At 54.9% G+C, this 16,749-nt stretch overlaps 2 protein-coding genes across 2 annotated transcripts; one reads left to right on the forward strand and one right to left on the reverse strand.

Moving 5' to 3' along the window:
- Positions 1-1,421: 1,421 nt before the first annotated feature.
- Positions 1,422-15,391, reverse strand: APCS (amyloid P component, serum). Its single transcript, XM_074938836.1, has 3 exons — positions 15,355-15,391; positions 7,584-7,656; positions 1,422-2,721 (listed from the first exon to the last, which is right to left on the reverse strand). Exons 2-3 carry the CDS (start codon positions 7,645-7,647, stop codon positions 2,099-2,101), a joined length of 687 nt encoding a protein of 228 aa, XP_074794937.1. The 5' UTR covers positions 7,648-7,656; positions 15,355-15,391; the 3' UTR covers positions 1,422-2,098.
- On the forward strand, positions 14,054-15,736 carry LOC141977379 (uncharacterized). The gene is made up of 2 exons (XM_074938835.1): positions 14,054-14,603; positions 15,333-15,736. The coding sequence occupies exons 1-2, from the start codon at positions 14,054-14,056 to the stop codon at positions 15,734-15,736; spliced, it is 954 nt and encodes a 317-aa protein (XP_074794936.1).
- Positions 15,737-16,749: the final 1,013 nt, after the last annotated feature.

The raw sequence follows: 16,749 nt of genomic DNA on the forward strand, positions 1-16,749 counted from the left end.
TGTGCGTGCGCGCAACGTGAGGCTGACCCAACAGTACCTGTGTGGTTTCTCCATTTTCTTTGTGTTGTGTGAAGAGCAGTACACACTGACAGGGTGTTTTGTGGAATCCGTCTCTCCTGTACACTGATGCATTCTAGCTCTCAGAAACAGTGAAGGTTGCCACCTTTTGGATTGCTGGTAACCAGACCCCCAAGGCCCCGCCCTCTTCCCCACTCCTTCCCCCAAGTCCCTGACCCCCACCCCACCCCTTCCCCCAAGGCTCCACCCCGGCTCCACCTCTTATCATGAGGCCCTGTCTCCTTCTCCACCTCTTCTCCCCATGGCCCTGCCTCAGTCAATCGCTCCTCTCTCCCCCTCTCCGGATCGTCTCCATCTTCCCCCCCCACCAGCTGGGCTCCCCCCTCTGCTCTGGGGCTGCAGGAGCTGCTGCAGTCGACAAGGAGCCTACTTGCAGGTAGGAGGCGGTTCCGGTTGAGATGGGGCTGGCATGGTTTAATGACCCGGTGTCTCCCCCGGCCCCGTGGTAACTGCCCTTTTGATGTCCACTCAGTACATCTGACCGGACATTGTCAGTTCCCCTTTCGACCAGACTTTCTGGTTGAAAAGCGGGCACCTGGCAACCAAAGAAACAGGGTGGATAACTGTTCAGACCCCCCTTTAGCTATCTGCACAAGGCCTGGAGCCACAAGCCCCCACCCACCTGTTCTCTCCCTGTTTGGGCACTTAGAGGTGTTAGAAGAGGTCTGACCACAGCACCCACCTTGCTGGGCCCTGCAGGTCACCGTGTGGGTTCCCAATAACCATGCACACAGCTCAGCTGAAAGGGTCATTTACTGGGGCTGGCAGGGCGCCAAGCCCCTGGGACAATGGCACAGTCTCTTACAACACAGGTGATCACAGTCATTCCAAACTCGGCCCTAGGCACCCAGTGGAGAGGCAGCAGGGTAACCGTGGGGCTCCTTGGACCTAGTACTTGGGATGCCTCCCAGAAGCAATGGAGATAATGACGTACAAGGCTGGGAAATGTCTCCAGCACGGAGCCAACCCAGGAATGTATCAGGCTGGACACATGGAGCTGGTCTGCTCTGGCAGGCTCTGCTTATGGTGACCATGAAGGCCCCTGACACTTCCAGCACTGCTGTGCTCCAAGCACATCACAGACTCTGGCTGGGCACAAACTCCCATTGAACTGAGTGGGGCTCGGGTGCCTGAACCCCTTGTGCACTGTTCATAAGACAGCCTTGGTCTGGTTCTACCTCCCAACTCCCCGGGAGGCACATGTTGCCATCAGCACCTCACAGGAGGGAAGGGTGAATGCTCAAAAGCTCAGCACAGGTGTGTGCCTCAGGGTGGTTGCCCCTTGAGGGGGATGGCCACGGCCTGTGACATGGCCATTTCCAGGGGAGATGAGTTAGAGGGGGTTAGAGATGGGGGGGGCCATGGGCAGTGGCAGGGAGCCTGGCAGAGCTGCAGCAGAGAACCGCCCCCTTGGGAAGGAGGGCTGAGCCCAGTCAGAAATAGTGCAAAGATGCTGCAGAGGGTGTGCTGCAGGGACCCTGAGAAGGCTGAGGGACCAGCAAAGGGCTTTGCCTGCAGACTCCTTGGAGCCATGGGCAGGCACAGAGGTCTGCTCATAGGCTAAGCCGGGTGGGGCTCTTTGAATCCTTTGGCATTTTATGGCCTTAAAGCAGACCCCAAGAAGGGCTGTTGTAATTGGACTCATGAAAGGCTTTGGGGGAATGACTGAGAGTCCAAGAGGGGAAACTGAGGCAGGGAACCGCAGAGCCACCCCTGGCCAGCAGGGGGTGCTCAGGGGTGGCTGGCCCTGTTACAAGGTGAGCACCCGTGCAAATCTGGCCCATGTGATTTCCCAAGGTCCCAGTAGGAGTTGGGGTCAGAGCTGGAGATAGACGTGAGGAGCTCCCTGGTCCCAGGTCCATGTGCAGATCTCCGGAGCACACCTGCCTCTTTCCCATCGCAGGGCCCTGGCCAGCCCCCTGCCGAGCAGGTCCATTACATTACCACAATGATACAGACAATTCCTTGCTTTGCGCCCCCACCCATTTTCCAGCCCCACTAGCCAAGCAGTTCTGGGCCCTCAGTACACTGGGAGCAGGCTGGGTTTAATGACAACATAATCTTTGGTCTCGTAGCTCAGGGTTGTCCAGTCAAGGATGAGGTGAGGCAGGACCCCATTGTTCATGACAAGGCTAACTTCATCCGGGGAAAGCAGAGTGTCCCACATGTACACATCTGTGATTTCCCCGACAAACGACTGATTTACGTCAAACCCACCCCCAGGGGTGTCCTGCTCCTGCCCCAGGATGAGCACACCCTGGGCGCCAACAGAGTAGCCTTTCTTTAGCCCCTTCCTGGGTAAGGGACTCCCGTTCACCCAGAGCTCGGCTATGCCGGTGGCGGACTCCCAGCTAGCACAGATGTGCACCCACCCAGCGCTTGTTCCTGTTCTTTCTGGGACTTTGAAGGTGACCAGTTCGCCTCCGACGTACAGACTGAGCTCCCCGGGCTTGGGTTTGAAGAGGAGGAAGTCGTTGTCCTTGGCCTTGGTGGCGTAGGAGAAGAGGCTGTAGGCCCGAGTCAGGTCGCACCCGAATCTCATACAAACAGTGACGTTCCGCAGCGGCCTCTCCAGCCTCGGCTTCAGGATGACATGGGCAGTTCCAGATGCCTTAGGGAACACGAACACTTTGCCATGTAGATCTGCCAGGGAGACACGGGCGGCCAGTGAGGCTGGGTTCTGTGGGGGGGCGGTTCGGGCAGGGGGATGAAGGGTACTGGGGGGCGGTTTAGGTAGGGGGTGCAGGGTGCTGGGGGGGGCAGTTTCGGCAGGGGGTGAAGGGTGCTGGGGGCAGTTTGGGCAGGGGGATGAAGGGTGCTGGGGGGGGCAGTTCGAGCAGGGGGAGTGTCATAAACATACATGTAAGGGTAGTATAAAATCCCTCCTTTACCTGTAAAGGATTAAGAAGCTCAGATAACCTGGTTGGCACCTGACCAAAAGCGCCAATAAGGGGAAAAAATACTTTCAAATCTGTGGGGGGAAGGTTTTTGCTTTGTCTCTTTCTGTGTGTTCTCTCAAAGACAAAAAAAGAGACCAAGCAAGTAATCTAACTCCTCCTAAATAATACATCTAACTTACAAAAATAGTAAGTAATAGCAAAAAAATGCGTTAAAGTATCTTTTGTTTCAGCTTGTACATTTTCCCTGTGCTAAAAGGGAGGTTTATCCCTGTTTTTTGTAACTTTGAAGTTTTGCCTAAAGGGAAATCCTCTGTGTTTTGAATCTTATTACCCTGTAAAATTACCTTCCATCTTGATTTTACAGAGGGGTTTCTTTTACTTTTTTTTTCCTTTATAATAAAGTTCTGTTTTTTAAAAATCTGATTGGTTTTTAGTGTCCTAGAAACCCAAGCCTCTGGTCTGTGCTCACCTGGTTTACCTATTTGGTTGGTAAACTATTTTCACGCCTCCCCAGGAAAGGGGGTGAAGGGGCTTGGGGGATATTTTAGGGAAACAGGAACTCCAAGTGGTCCTTTTCCTGAATCTTTGTCTAACTCACTTGGTGGTGGCAGCAGAACCCATCCAAGGACAAGAAAAAAATTTTACCTTGAGAAATTTTTTAACCTAAGCTGGTGGGAATAAGCTTAGGGGGTCTTTCATGCAGGTCCCCACATCTGTATCCCAGAGTTCAGAGTGGGGAGGGAACCTTAACAGGGCTGAAGGGTGCTGGGGGGGCAGTTCAAGCAGGGGGATGAAGGGTGCTGCGGAGGCGGTTCGGGCAGCGGATGCAGCGTGCTAGGGAGGTTGTTCGGACAGGGGTGTGCAGGTTGCTGGGGGGGGGCGGTACAGGCAGGGGGATGAAGGGTGCTGGGGGGCGGTTCGGACAGGGGGGTGCAGGTTGCTGGGGGGGCAGTTCAGGCAGGGGGATGAAGGGTGCTGGGGGGGCGGTTTGGGCAGGGGGATGAAGGGTGCTCGGGGGGCGGATCAGGCAGGGGGATGAAGAGTGATGGGGGCGGTTCAGGCAGGGGGATGAAGGGTGCAGGGGGGGCGGTTCGGGCAGGGGGATGAAGGGTGCTAGGGGAGCGGTTCGGGCAGGGGGATGAAGGGTGCTGGGGGGAGCGGTTCGGGCAGGGGGATGAAGGGTGCTAGGGGAGCAGTTCGATGAAGGGTGCTGGGGGGGCGGTTCAGGCAGAGGGATGAAGGGTGCTAGGGGAGCGGTTCGGGCAGGGGGATGAAGGGTGCTAGGGGAGCGGTTCGGGCAGTGGGGGCAGCATGCTGGGGGGGCGGTTCGGACAGGGGGGTGCAGGTTGCTGGGGGGGGCAGTTCGGGCAGGGGGATGAAGGGTGCTCGGGGGGCGGCTCGGGCAGGGGGATGAAGGGTGCTCGGGGGGCGGTTCGGGCAGGGGTATGAAGGGTGCTGGGGTGGCGGTTCAGGCAGCGGGTGCAGCGTGCTGGGGGGGGCGGTTCGGGCAGGGGGATGAAGGGTGCTAGGGGAGAGGTTTGTACAGGGGGGTGCAGGTTGCTGGGGGGCAGTTTGGGCAGGGGATGAAAGGTGCTGGGGAGGCGGTTTGGGCAGGGTGATCAAGGGTGCTGGGGGAGCAGTTTGGGCAGGGGGTGCAGGTTGCTGCAGGGCAGTTCGGGCGGCATTTGATGCCTGGCAGTCAAGGGAGGGCAGTTGGGCCCTAACCCGTTCCCTGTGTGAAGAGCACGGGCAGCATCATGCTGCTTGTCTCCCAGAGCTCAGGGCCCGATTTCAGCCATTTCCAGGGAGGACGGTGAGTCCCTGCAGATCCCACCTGGGTCTGAGCCCGCTGGCTGCCTGAGAGTGCAGCAGTCACGTGTGTGCTGGGGTTCGCAGAGCCCGCTGACCAGGAGGGTGAATGAGAGCCCTGGGCCCAGACCTGGGACAGGCGCCCAGGGCAGAGCCCAGCAGCGCTGTCCAGAGCAGGGGGTGTGCCTCTTGTGCCAGCCCAGGGCCCGCCCAGAGACTGCTGGACTCCAGAGCCTCCTGGGCCACAGGCCAATGGGGCTCCCCCGCCTGCTCCGTTCCTGCTTGTGGAGCGAGCGTGTCGCCCTGCCCAGCCCCGCATAAGGTCAATGGAAGGCACGGTGGCACGGCCCTCCCCATGCAGAGGGGACTGAGCTGGGCTGAGCCTGCCGAGCCCCAGGAGACCCCAAGCAACTCGTCACAGAGTGTAACAAGCCTTCAGGGGGGCAGGAGCCAGCCCCCCTTCCTCACTGCACCTGGCTGAGCCTGCCCAACTCCCCTCCTGCCTCAGGGCACCTACCCGAGCCCGCCTGGCCCCCCTCCTACCTACTCCACAGTGCCTGTCTGAGCCTGTTTACCCCAAGGTGCTGTGGGGGTCCGAGCCTGTCTATCCCCCACAGCACCTGGCTGAATCTGCTCTACCCCAAGGCTTCCGGCCAAGCCCGCCCAGTCACTGCCACCCACGCGCCTGGCACTGGCCCCTCCCTGCCACCTTTCCACCCTGTGGCACCCTGCCCTGTGGCACCTGGCTAATGGATTCACCCCTGGCTCGGCGGACTGGAATCAGTAAATCAGTTGGTGTGACCCAGAATTCACATGGGACCAGCTGACTGGTAGGAAGGTGCCAGTTGTCTGACCAGGCCGGCACTCTGATCCCCACAGCAAGGCCTTGTCAGACCCCCGCTCAGCCCAGTGCGTTCACCAGCCACAATCTCCTGCAGACAGCATCCCTCTTTGTGCCCAGCGCCAGGGCTCTGCCATGCAGCTGCTGTGCACAGACAGCCACTGGGTCCCGCCCCTGTGGTGACTGCCTGCTGGTGGAGGGGGCGATCTGTGAGTGAATCCCAGCTCATCTGCATGGTACCTGCGGATCCCCTGGTGAAACGTGTCCTGCGAGGGGTGGTGCTGTTCACTCCCTGTAGGGGAGCTGCTCCTCGTCCCCATGGGCGCTCAGATGCAGGAAATTTTAGCCTGTCAGAAAATGGCTCATTCTAGGTTTCCAACCTCTCCCATGAGGAAACGTGTGGGGCCAGAGCTGCAGCTGGTGTTAACAAGGCACAACAAGTCATGTCACCAGAGCTCTGCTGATTTGCACCCATTGAGGAGCTGGCCCTGTGCCTGCTGAGGCTGGATGGAACCTGGGCCATGTTCTCAGACAGGAGGCTCAGTCCTGGCTGGCGACGGACAGGCTGGGCTGACAGAGGGCGAGCTTCCCTCTCACTCTGTGCCCAGAGATGGGACCCTGATCACGGTACCTGCTGCCCTTCCAGTCTGGGCTGCCTCCAGCCCTGGCCTGCAGAAAAACTGCTATTCCTATCCCTGGACATTCACACCCCTTCCCAGCCACGCATGCGCTCACCTCTGCCCGTGGCCACAATCCACAGGGCCCTGCTCTTGCTGTGCAATGGGCCGTGTACACAGCTCTGCCGATGCCCCTCAATCCCGACTTGCAGCCCCCTGTTATCCCAGCCCTAAGCTCCCCACACACACAGCTCTGCCCAGGCACCTCTCTCTGGGGTTGTGCAGTATATCTGGCAATGAGACTTAGCGCTGGGAGGTGAGTGCTTTGGCCGATGCCCCATGGAGCCCTGTTCTCCCCCACAACCTCCTTTCTCCCTCCCTCGTTTTCCTCTCTTCCCTTTCTCTGCAGCTGCTGTGGGGGGCAACTCTCAGTGTGAGGAGCTGCTGAGCCAAGAACCTGGGAACACTGTCACTGCAGAGACAGCTCACAGCTTCCCCCAGCACCCAGGCCCGCTGCAGCAAAGGGACTTGAGTGAGTGAGGGTCCCAGCACCCAGCCCAGCTCGTCCCCTCCTCTCCCCACGCACTCGACAAGCAAGCCAGGAAGAGGGTTTGGAATCATGGACCCTTGGGGTTAGAAGGGACTGCCAGGGTCATCTAGTCTAACCCCTGCCAGGATTCAGGATTTGTTGTGGCTAAACCATCGCAGACAGATGGCTCCAGCCTCCTTTTGAAAACCTCCAGTGAAGGAGCTTCCACAACCTCCCTATGCATCTGCTCCATTGTCCTTCTGTTCTTACCGTTAGGAAGTTTTTCATCTAAATCTGCTCTGCTGTAGTCTGAACCCGCTGCCTCTTGTCCTGCCCTCCATGGCAAGAGAGAGCAACTTTTCTCCATCGTTTTTATGGCAGCCTTTCAAGCATTTGAAGCTCGCTATCATATTCCCCCTTAATCTCCTCTTTTCCAAACTAAACCTACCCAGTTCCTTCAGCCTGTGCTCAGATGGCCTGAATTCCCTCCCCTTGATCATCTTGGTCGCTTGCCTCTGGATCCTTGCCAGTTTCTCTACATCCTTTCTATGCATTGGGAACCAAAACTGGACACAGTACAGCAGCTGAGGCCTCACCAGCACTGAGCAGAGCGGTGCCATCTCCACCCGGGACTTGCATGCTGTGCCTCTGGTAATGAAACCTAAAATTGCATTTGCTTTTTGCAGCAGCAGTAGCAGCATTGCAATAACAAGGGTCATCTTAAACCTTGCAGAAGCCAGCTGCCAGCCCCATCCTTCTGCAGATTCAGCCAGGGCTCGGCCCCCTGGCACAGCCGGCTCTACCCCTACCTGTCTGGGCGACCGTTCCTGAGAAGCCAGCAAGGACGAGGAGCCAAAGCTGCAGTTTCTCCATATTCTTCACCTGCAGAGCGACCCAGAGGGGAGTGTTAGCAGGGCAGGAACACAGAGAAGGGAGGTGGGAGGCCAGGGCCGCTCTGCCCTGAAACCTGCCCCAGGCAATGCTAGTCCCCAAGCGCAGAGACCAGGGGGACCAGCCCTGATTTATATCCCAGTGGTGACGGCAGCAGAATCGATGGGTAAACAATATTCCAGTATTTGCAGGTCGGGTGCAGTCAGAGTTGCAGATGCAGGGGGTGGGGCAGGGGCTGGGAGGTTGCAGGGCTGGTGATCATGGCAGTTACTCATTAGAGCTGCATACGGGAAACCAGCCACACTTTCAACAGCTTCTCCCAAGAAGGAACAGGCTGTTCCCGAGGTGTGGGGGAGGGAAGGAAAAGGGCTCGGCCAGCCACATGCAGCCATGCAGGGCATCTGGCACAGCTGTGGTTGCAGTGCTGGCCTCTGGGCCAGCACTCTCACAGCTGCTGGAAAAGGCTCCAGCCACAGCACCCTCCAGCCTACCTTGGCTATGGAATGGTCTCCAGGACAGCAGCTTTTGAGGGGGATGGAGGGGAGGCTCAGCCCACAGGGAACGCCCCCCCCCCCCCCGCCGCCATAATAGAGCCAGACTGGGTAAAGGGGTGATGAGCTGCCCACACTCTCTCTGTGTCCATCACCCCCAGGGCACCATGGCCCTGCCCAGCACGGCTCCTTGTTACACCATGTGCTGGGTGCAGGCACACAGGGCCCTCATCCAGGGTCAGAAACACCCTCTCCCCACAGCCCGCCTAGACTTGCCTGCCAGGTGCCAGGAGACTGCAGTGGTTTCTAACCCATCAGCCGCTTCCCTGGCTGATGCATTCTGGGAAGCAGCAGTTCTGGGTCCCTGGGATGGCATGTGATGTCATGCACCTGGCAGGTGACATCAGTGCTGGAACAAGGGTCTAGGCTGGTGCTGACAGGGTGTTCACAGCAGCAGCAAGTGGTGGCCAGGCCAGTTACTGGGGGGCTTGCTGGAGCTCCCTGGCTGGCTCTGTCAGGAGATGGGTGGAAGCAGATCTCACCCAGCTCAACCCTGCTGTTCTGAAGGGCTGAGGCCCCAAAAGCGCACTAGTCCCCATGGCAGGAGACAGCGGCCCAGGGAGGGGCTTTGCCTGTGCCGGTGGGGACACGGGGGAAGCAGTGTCTCAGGGGTCCCAGCACTGGACCTTGGTTCTGCTCAGTGTCCAGGCAGCTCTCAGCACAGAGATGAATGTGCCCCTGGCTCAGGCTGCTGCCCTACTCTGGGAGGGCGAATGGGAAAGGCCGGGGTGGGGCAGGATTGCAGGGCTTCACCGTGAGCTACTATGGCCAGTGGCCGGTTGGGCCCAGCTCTCTGTGTGGTGATGAGTGCAGCAGTGGAGGGGTAGCGGCAGAGGGGTCGCTGCATTAGCTGTGCTGAGGGCCCATCCCCAGCCATCTCCCCATCCACCCAGGGAGCTCACAGCCTCTGCGTGGGAGGCTCCTGCCCACTCCTTGCTGATTTCGGAGCCCTACCAGCAGAGGCCCCGGCAGGTTTCCTCACTTCATTGGACTCAATAGTGACACAGAGACGGGGGGCCTCCAGAGAAGCCCATCAGGCACAAATGGGCCCAGACAAGGGCCAATGTTTTCATAAGCGACAAGTGATTTGGGGCCCCTGGAACGGCCAGGTCTTGGCAGCAGATTGCTCAGCCCCCTCTGGAGCTGGCCCCTTCCAGGTGTCCCACAAACTGAGACACCCAGAATCCCAAGTCACTTGTGAAGAGCGTCTTCCCCGCTCCCAGGGCTCAGCAGCCGGGTGGCTCCCTCCATCTCCCAGGGCCCTCCCACTCCTCCCCACTCCAGGTTCCTGGGCGCTGACAGTGCACCATGCACCGTGCACCGTGGGCTCCGTCACCCCCTAGCCTGGAGCTGGTAACTCCGGGCTGCCCTGTCTGGCCCGGGGCTGGGAGCTTCTCCCTATGCAGCTGCCCCATCTGTTCAGGCGACAGCACATAACGCCACACGTTCACCTCCCCACAAATGCCTGATTGGCATCTAATGAGCCCCCGTAGGAGTCCTGGTCCTTCCCCAGGACGATCGCCGGCTCAGCCCTCGGCAGCACCCTTCCTGCCTAAGGCTTGCCTGTTCGCCGCCGCTGCACCAGCCCCGTGGCCGAGTCCCAGGCCAGGCACTGCTGCTGCTCGGTGGGACACTGAATGTCAGGGGCTCCTCGCCCACCTGCCTCTGATACTCAGTGGGGCTCTCCTGGCAGAGCAGGATCTGGTCATTGTGTCCCTGGTGGCACAGGAGAAGAGGCCATAGGGCCGGGCTAGATGGCTGAAGGGTCTCTGGCACACGGTGAAGCTCTGCTGCAGCCTCTCCAGCCTTGGCGACAGGATGGCGCATGCATCGTTGGACCTCTTGGGGAACACACAGACCTTCCCATCCAGGATCAGAAAATCAGGAAAGAGCTTGGAGTCATCGTGGCTAGTTCTCTGAAGACGCCCACACAGTGTGCAGCGGCAGTCAAAAAAGCAAACAGGATGTCAGGAATCATTAAAAAAAGGGATAGAGAATAAGACGGAGAATATCTTATTGCCCTTATATAAATCCATGGTATGCCCACATCTTGAATACTGCATACAGATGTGGTCCCCTCATCTCAAAAAAGATATACTGGCGTTAGAAAAGGTTCAGAAAAGGGCAACTAAAATGATTAGGGGTTTGGAACGGGTCCCATATGAGGAGAGATTAAAGAGGGTAGGACTTTTCAGCTTGGAAGAGAGGAGACTAAGGGGGGATAGGATAGAGGTCTATAAAATCATGAGTGGTGTGGAGAAAGTGAATAAGGAAAAGTTATTTACTTGTTCCCATAATATAAGAACTAGGGGCCACCAAATGAAATTAATGGGCAGCAAGCACACAATCAACCTGTGGAACTCCTTGCCTGAGGAAGTTGTGAAGGCTAGGACTGATCTTCAGTGGGATTCTTCCTGTTCCTAGAGAAGGGCAACAAAGGTGTGACAAGATTATGACTATCAACAGATGACTCAGGCAGTGGTGCTATAAGGAGGGCTTTGGGATGTATGGCCACTGGGAGGCATTCATGGACAGAGGACAGTTCTCTCGGGATGGACTTTATCTGAGTAGGGAAGGAAATAGACTTCGAGGATGGAGGCTGGCACAACTGATTAAGAGAGCTTTAAACTAGGAATTTGGGGGGATGGTTGGGAGATGTCCAGGTAATCTCCACACCGGATTTTAACATTGAGAGGGAAGAAAACAAAGTAAGAAAGGCTACAGCCGTGGGTAGGAGAATGGACATAAGGAGGAAGGGGAGTGTGGATACCAGTCTAACAGGTCATACTGGCTGTAGAATGTCCATGCCTAATCGGGTAAAGAATGTGAGTGAGGCCAAACAGCAAAAATTAAGATGTTTGTACACCAATGCGAGGAGCCCAGGTAACAAAATGGAGGAATTAGAGCTACTGGTGCAGGAAGTGAAACCAGATATTATAGGGATAACAGAAACATGGTGGAATAGTAGTCATGACTGGACTACAGGTATTGAAGGGTATGTGCTGTTTAGGAAAGACAGAATTAGAGAGGACAGTGAAACAGTGAGTGGGCAGGAGCCAGGGGATGGGAAGGCTGAGAGCTCAGAGCTGCCTCCACTGAGACCAGCTTCTTAAAGAGAAACGCCAGGGAATGTGCCCACGGCATTCTCCACATCCTTCTGCCCCTGCTTTCCACGCAGCTCCAATCACCCCCTCGTTCAGTTCCCCCTGTGAATACACCCCCTCCAAGGGCTTGGCCACACGGCAGCAGGCAGCACGCCTCCTAGCCCAGCTAGAGAGACTTATGCTAGCAGGGCTCGAGCTAGTGCACTAAACACAGCAGCGTGGACATTCTGGTTAAACCGGTGCCACAATGTGTGTGAACACTCTGCAAGGCTGTTTGGCCTGCAGTGGTGGAAATGAGTCCCAAAGGAGTTCCTGGCAGAGCTCACGGGTCTTTTCTTCGTTAGACCCAAAGCGAACGCAAAGCAAACATAAGGAAGGAGACTAGTAGCATGAATCCCGCTCATCCCCACCCTCGCCGAAGGCAGGGATCAGCTGGGTGCGCAGGAAAGGATTCTCAGGCACTCTCTGTTGTCTCAGGAGCATTGTTTCCCTTTAGCCAGGAGCTCTCGGTCTCTCTGTGTCTTGCCATTACACCCCCTTCTATGGTGTTAATGAAGAGATTAAACAGATATTTTTCTAACAGTTCTCTGGCCTGTGTTATACTAGACAATCACAATGGTCCCTTCTGGCCATGGAATCTATGAAACCAGATGATGCTATCACAGACCCCTGCAGCAGCACTGGACCTAGCACCCCAGCATGTTACATGGCTCACAAGTTTTCAGGCCTGCAGCCAGTTCTCAGCCCATGCGCTAGTGTCATTTCCAAGCCAATCTGAATGTTGAGTGAGATTTCAATGAAACAGAGAATGAAATGCTTGAATAACATCCACATATAGCACATCCCCTGCATTCTCTTCAGCCACTAAGGACCTGGATCTGCAACCTTTACTCAAGTGAGTAATTCTTACTCCTGCAAATAGCCCCTAATTTTGTAATTTAATCTAAAAGGCTTCATTATGTTTGCCAATCCCTGGCAGAGCATCATCTGCTCCTATGTCCAAGGTGAATAACTACAAAAACAAGTGTCCACAGAAATTGTCCCAGGAACAAGAATGAAGCAAATTAGCATAGACACTACAGAGACCAGCACTGTAGAACTCCCTAAAATACCCCACTCGAGGTACCTTTCAGATAAAAGGGCTCCACGTTCAAAAGTGGCCAGTCATTTTGGATGCCTAACTGGACACCTCTTGGGCCAGATTTTCAGAAGGGTTGAGCACACACACATGCCAACCACAAGGCGAAGTCAACGAGAGCTGGACTGCTCAGATTCTCTGAGAGACAGGCCCGAGGTACCTGAGGTTGGCCTCCCAAAATCAGAGGCCACTGTTGACAGGCCCAGATGTGCCCGGACCAGTTAGGGAAAGTCGACCATTTCCCCCACCACACACCTTTTTTTCTTTCAGTTCAAAAATTTCAAACAAATTTTCCTCTGGCTACTGAGGACATAAGCAACATTGGAAGTGCTAAGGGCTTTTGGGAAAACTAAGGGAAACGGGAGCAAATCAGGCTTGTACTGGAAATCTTGTTAAAACCTTCATTTAGGGAGAGACTGGGGATTCCCTAGGGTGGAGCCCTTGAGCATCATGGCCTTCTCCACACTGCCCAGACAGACCACTGGAATGCTCAGTTAAGGTGAGAACAGCACAAATTACTGGCCGCAGTTCTGAGATATTTAGTCTTTACTCAGTGAGAACTTCCATTCTGGGCCTGGGGGGCTGTGGGAGTTTTCACTGAGTACGGACTTCAGCCCCGGACCTCATTGCAGTGACTTTCTCAGATCATTTGTGCCCTGGACAGTGCAACTCAGCATCTCCAGTCTGGGCAGAGTGGCTAAGTTACTGGCGCTGAGGACCTAGAACGTCTGAAAAAGAACAGAGCTCCTCCCTGGCCGAGATGATGTGGCGTGTGACTGCCCCACAGGCTGGGCTGCGGAATTCAGCTCAGCTTTTCTCCGTAAGCATCTCTGGCGGCGTACGATCTGGGAAGATCAGTGACAAGACTTTCTGCAAGGGAAGGCCAGCAGCCTTCACAGTAAATGCACATCTCCTGTTCTCTCCAGGGGCTGCCACTTACTTCACCAGAACAAGGCAGGGCGTTGCACTGAGTATGCATCTAAACCCTGCCCTTTGCAACTGCGCCCCCAGCTCTTTGCCCCAAGTGAGGCTTTCCTGGGGACTGGTCACATGATAATGCTGATGGCTCACACTGCACTGTAATCAAATTATATGAGCAGACAATAAGACTCGACTGTTTTCTTTTTAATGGAGAAAGTCTGCTTTCCTTGCATGGCATAAACCAATGGATTTTGCGTGAACTTTAAAAAACTAGTTCACATTTTGCAAGGACCTAAGACAGTGCCATTTATTTAGCTCTGTCTCTGTAGTGAAGCCCAGCAGAGACACTGGCTAGTTTTCAGATAAGAACAGCACTAAACTCAGCTTCAATATATAAGCCCTGGTCTTGCTACGAGTTTAGGTCAAATTTAGCAGCGTTAGATCGATTTAACCCTGCACCTGTCCACAGGACAAAGCCATTTTTTTCAACTTAAAGGGCTCTTAAAATCGATTTCTGTACTCCTCCCCCAACGAGGTGATTAGTGCTGAAATCAACCTTGCCGGGTCGAATTTGGGGGAGACAGGAAAAGGCCCGCAAACTTTTGAATCTCATTTCCTGTTTGGCCAGCGTGGCAAGCTGCAGATGAGTGCAGATCTCATCAGCAGAAGTGACCATGATGGAGTCCCAGAATCGCAAAAGAGCTCCAGCATGGACTGAACGGGAGGTACGGGATTTGATTGCTGTATGGGGAGACGAATCTGTGCTATCAGAACTCTGTTCCAAAAGACAAAATGCCCAAACATTTGAAAAAATCTCCAAGGGCATGAAGGACAGAGGCTATAACAGGGACCTGCAGCAGTACCGTGTGAAACTTAAGGAGCTCAGGCAAGCCTACCAAAAAACCAGAGAGGCAAACGGCCGCTCGGGGTCAGAGCCCCAGACCTGCTGCTTCTATGATGAGCTGCATGCCATTCTAGTGGGTGCAACCACCACTACCCCACCCCTGTGCTTTGACTCCATCAATGGATTATCAGGCAACAGGGATGCACATTTTGGGGACGAGGAAGATGAGGAGGAGGAGGTTGCTAATGCACAGCAAGCAAGCGGAGAAACTCTTTTCCCCGAGAGCCAGAAACTGTTTCTCACCCTGGACCTGGAGCCAGTACCGTCCAAACCCACCCAAGGCAGGCTTCTGGACCCACCAGGCGGAGAAGGGACCTCTGGTGAGTGTACCTTTATAAATATAATACATGGTTTAAAAGCAAGCGTGTTTAATGATTAATTTGTCCTGAAGACTTGGGATGCATTCGCAGCCAGTACAGCTAGTGGAAATGTCTGTTAACCTGTCTGGGGATGGAGTGGAAATCCTCCAGGGACATCTCCTCATGGTCACCTGGTTGAAATAGGGTAATTTTAGTAAAGGGGACATTCAGAGGTGGCTGTTCCTGCTGGGCTGTGTGCCTGTGGCTGAAAAGAAATATTCCCTGCTGATAGCCACGTGGTGGGGGGACGGGTGAAGCGATCATCCCAGAGAATTGTGTGTGTGTTGGGGGGGGGTAAGTTGGGTTTGTGCTGCATGTTAACCCGAAAACCGCAGCCCCTCCTTTTAAATTGCCAACCCATTTTAAATGGCCAACTCAACGGCTGCTTGGTATGGGAAATGGGGTTGCTGCTGTTTGAAACCATTCCCACATGTTATGAAGGTTAAAGAAGCCAAAAGACTGTGGCTTACCATGGCTGCCAGCAAGCCGAATTCTGTTGCCCGGCCCTCCATGTGTGATCTCTGACACCAAACCGGCAGACCCTCAATATAAAAGGCAAAATGCGACCTTGTACCGAAAGCACATGTGCTATGTAATGTTAACAGCAAGGTTCACCATGAAAGAGTCTACCCATTGTTCTCTAAAATGTGTCTTTTTAACTACTACTCTCCCTTTTTTTCCCTCCCACAGCTGCAAATGTTTCAATACTCACACGATCATCTCTGTCCCAGAGGTTAGCGAAGATTAGAAGGCGAAAAAAATGCACTCGCGATGAAATGTTCTCTGAGCTCATGCAGTCATCCCACACTGAAATATCACAGCAGAATGCATGGAGGCAAGCAATGTCAGAGTCCAGGAAAGCACAATATGAAGGCGAGGACAGGTTGCAGGTTGAAGACGATAGGTGGTGTCAGCTTGCTAACAGAAGGCAGGAGGCAATGCTGAGGCTACTGGGGGATCAAACTGATATGCTCCGGTGTATGGTTGAGTTGCAGGAAAGGCAGGAGCACAGACCGCCGCTACAGCCCATGTGCAACCAACTGCCCTCCTCCCCAAGTTCCATAGCCTCCACACCCAGACGCCCAAGAACGTAGTGGGGGGGGGGCCTCCGGGCACCCAAACACTCCACCCCAGAGGACTGCCCAAGCAACAGAAAGCTGGCATTCAATAAGTTTTAAAGTGCAGTGTGGCCTTGTTCTTCTCTCCTCCCCGACCCCACCCGATGCTTCCCTCCTCCTCCACCCCTCCCGGGCTACCTTGACAGTTTAAAGAATGCATGAATTTGAAACAACAATGACTTTATTGCCTCTGCAAGCGGTGATTGAAGTGGGGAGGGGAGGGCAGTTGGCTTACAGGGAAGTAGAGTAAACGAAGGGGGTGGGTTTTCATCAAGGAGAAACAAACAGAACTTTCACACCGTAGCCTGGCCAGTCATGAAACTGGTTTTCAAAGCTTCTCTGATGCACATTGCGGCCTCCTGTACCCTTCTAACTGCCCTGGTGTCTGGCTGCATGTAATCAGTGGCCAGGCGATTTGCCTCAACCTCTCACCCTGTCATAAACATCTCCCCCTTACTCTCACAGATACTGTGGAGTGCACAGCAAGCAGTAATAACAATGGGAATATTGTTTTTGCGGAGGTCTAAGTGAGTCAGTAAACTGCGCCAGCATGCTTTTAAATGTCCAAATGCACATTCTACCACCATTCTGCACTTGCTCAGCCTATAGTTGAACAGCTCCTGACTACTGTCTAGGCTGCCTGTGTACGGCTTCATGAGCCATGGGAGCAAGGGGTAGGCTGGGTCCCCAAGGATTACTATAGGCATTTCAACATCCCCAATGGTTATTTTCTGGTGTAGGAAGAAAGTCCCTTGCTGCAGCTGTTGAAACAGACCAGAGTTCCTGAAGATGCGAGCGTCATGTACCTTTCCTGGCCATCCCATGTTGATGTTGGTGAAACGTCACTTGTGATCCACCAGTGCTTGCAGCACCATTGAAAAGTACCCCTTTCGGTTTATGTACTCGCTGGCTTGGTGCTCCGGTGCCAAGATAGGGATATGGGTTCCGTCTATGGCCCCACTACATTTAGGGAATCCCATTGCAGCAAA

Source organism: Natator depressus, chromosome 24 (assembly GCF_965152275.1).
Source record: "Natator depressus isolate rNatDep1 chromosome 24, rNatDep2.hap1, whole genome shotgun sequence".
NCBI classification, from domain to species: Eukaryota; Metazoa; Chordata; order Testudines; family Cheloniidae; genus Natator; species Natator depressus.

Excerpts from the sequence above, each read along its gene's own strand:
- APCS (XM_074938836.1), bottom strand. The coding sequence starts at position 7,647 with ATGGAGAAACTGCAGCTTTGGCTCCTCGTCCTTGCTGGCTTCTCAGGA. Across the intron at positions 2,722-7,583 it reads AGGAACGGTCGCCCAGACAG|ATCTACATGGCAAAGTGTTC; the intron begins GTAGGGGTAGAG and ends TCTCCCTGGCAG.
- LOC141977379 (XM_074938835.1), top strand. The coding sequence starts at position 14,054 with ATGATGGAGTCCCAGAATCGCAAAAGAGCTCCAGCATGGACTGAACGG. Across the intron at positions 14,604-15,332 it reads AGGCGGAGAAGGGACCTCTG|CTGCAAATGTTTCAATACTC; the intron begins GTGAGTGTACCT and ends TCCCTCCCACAG.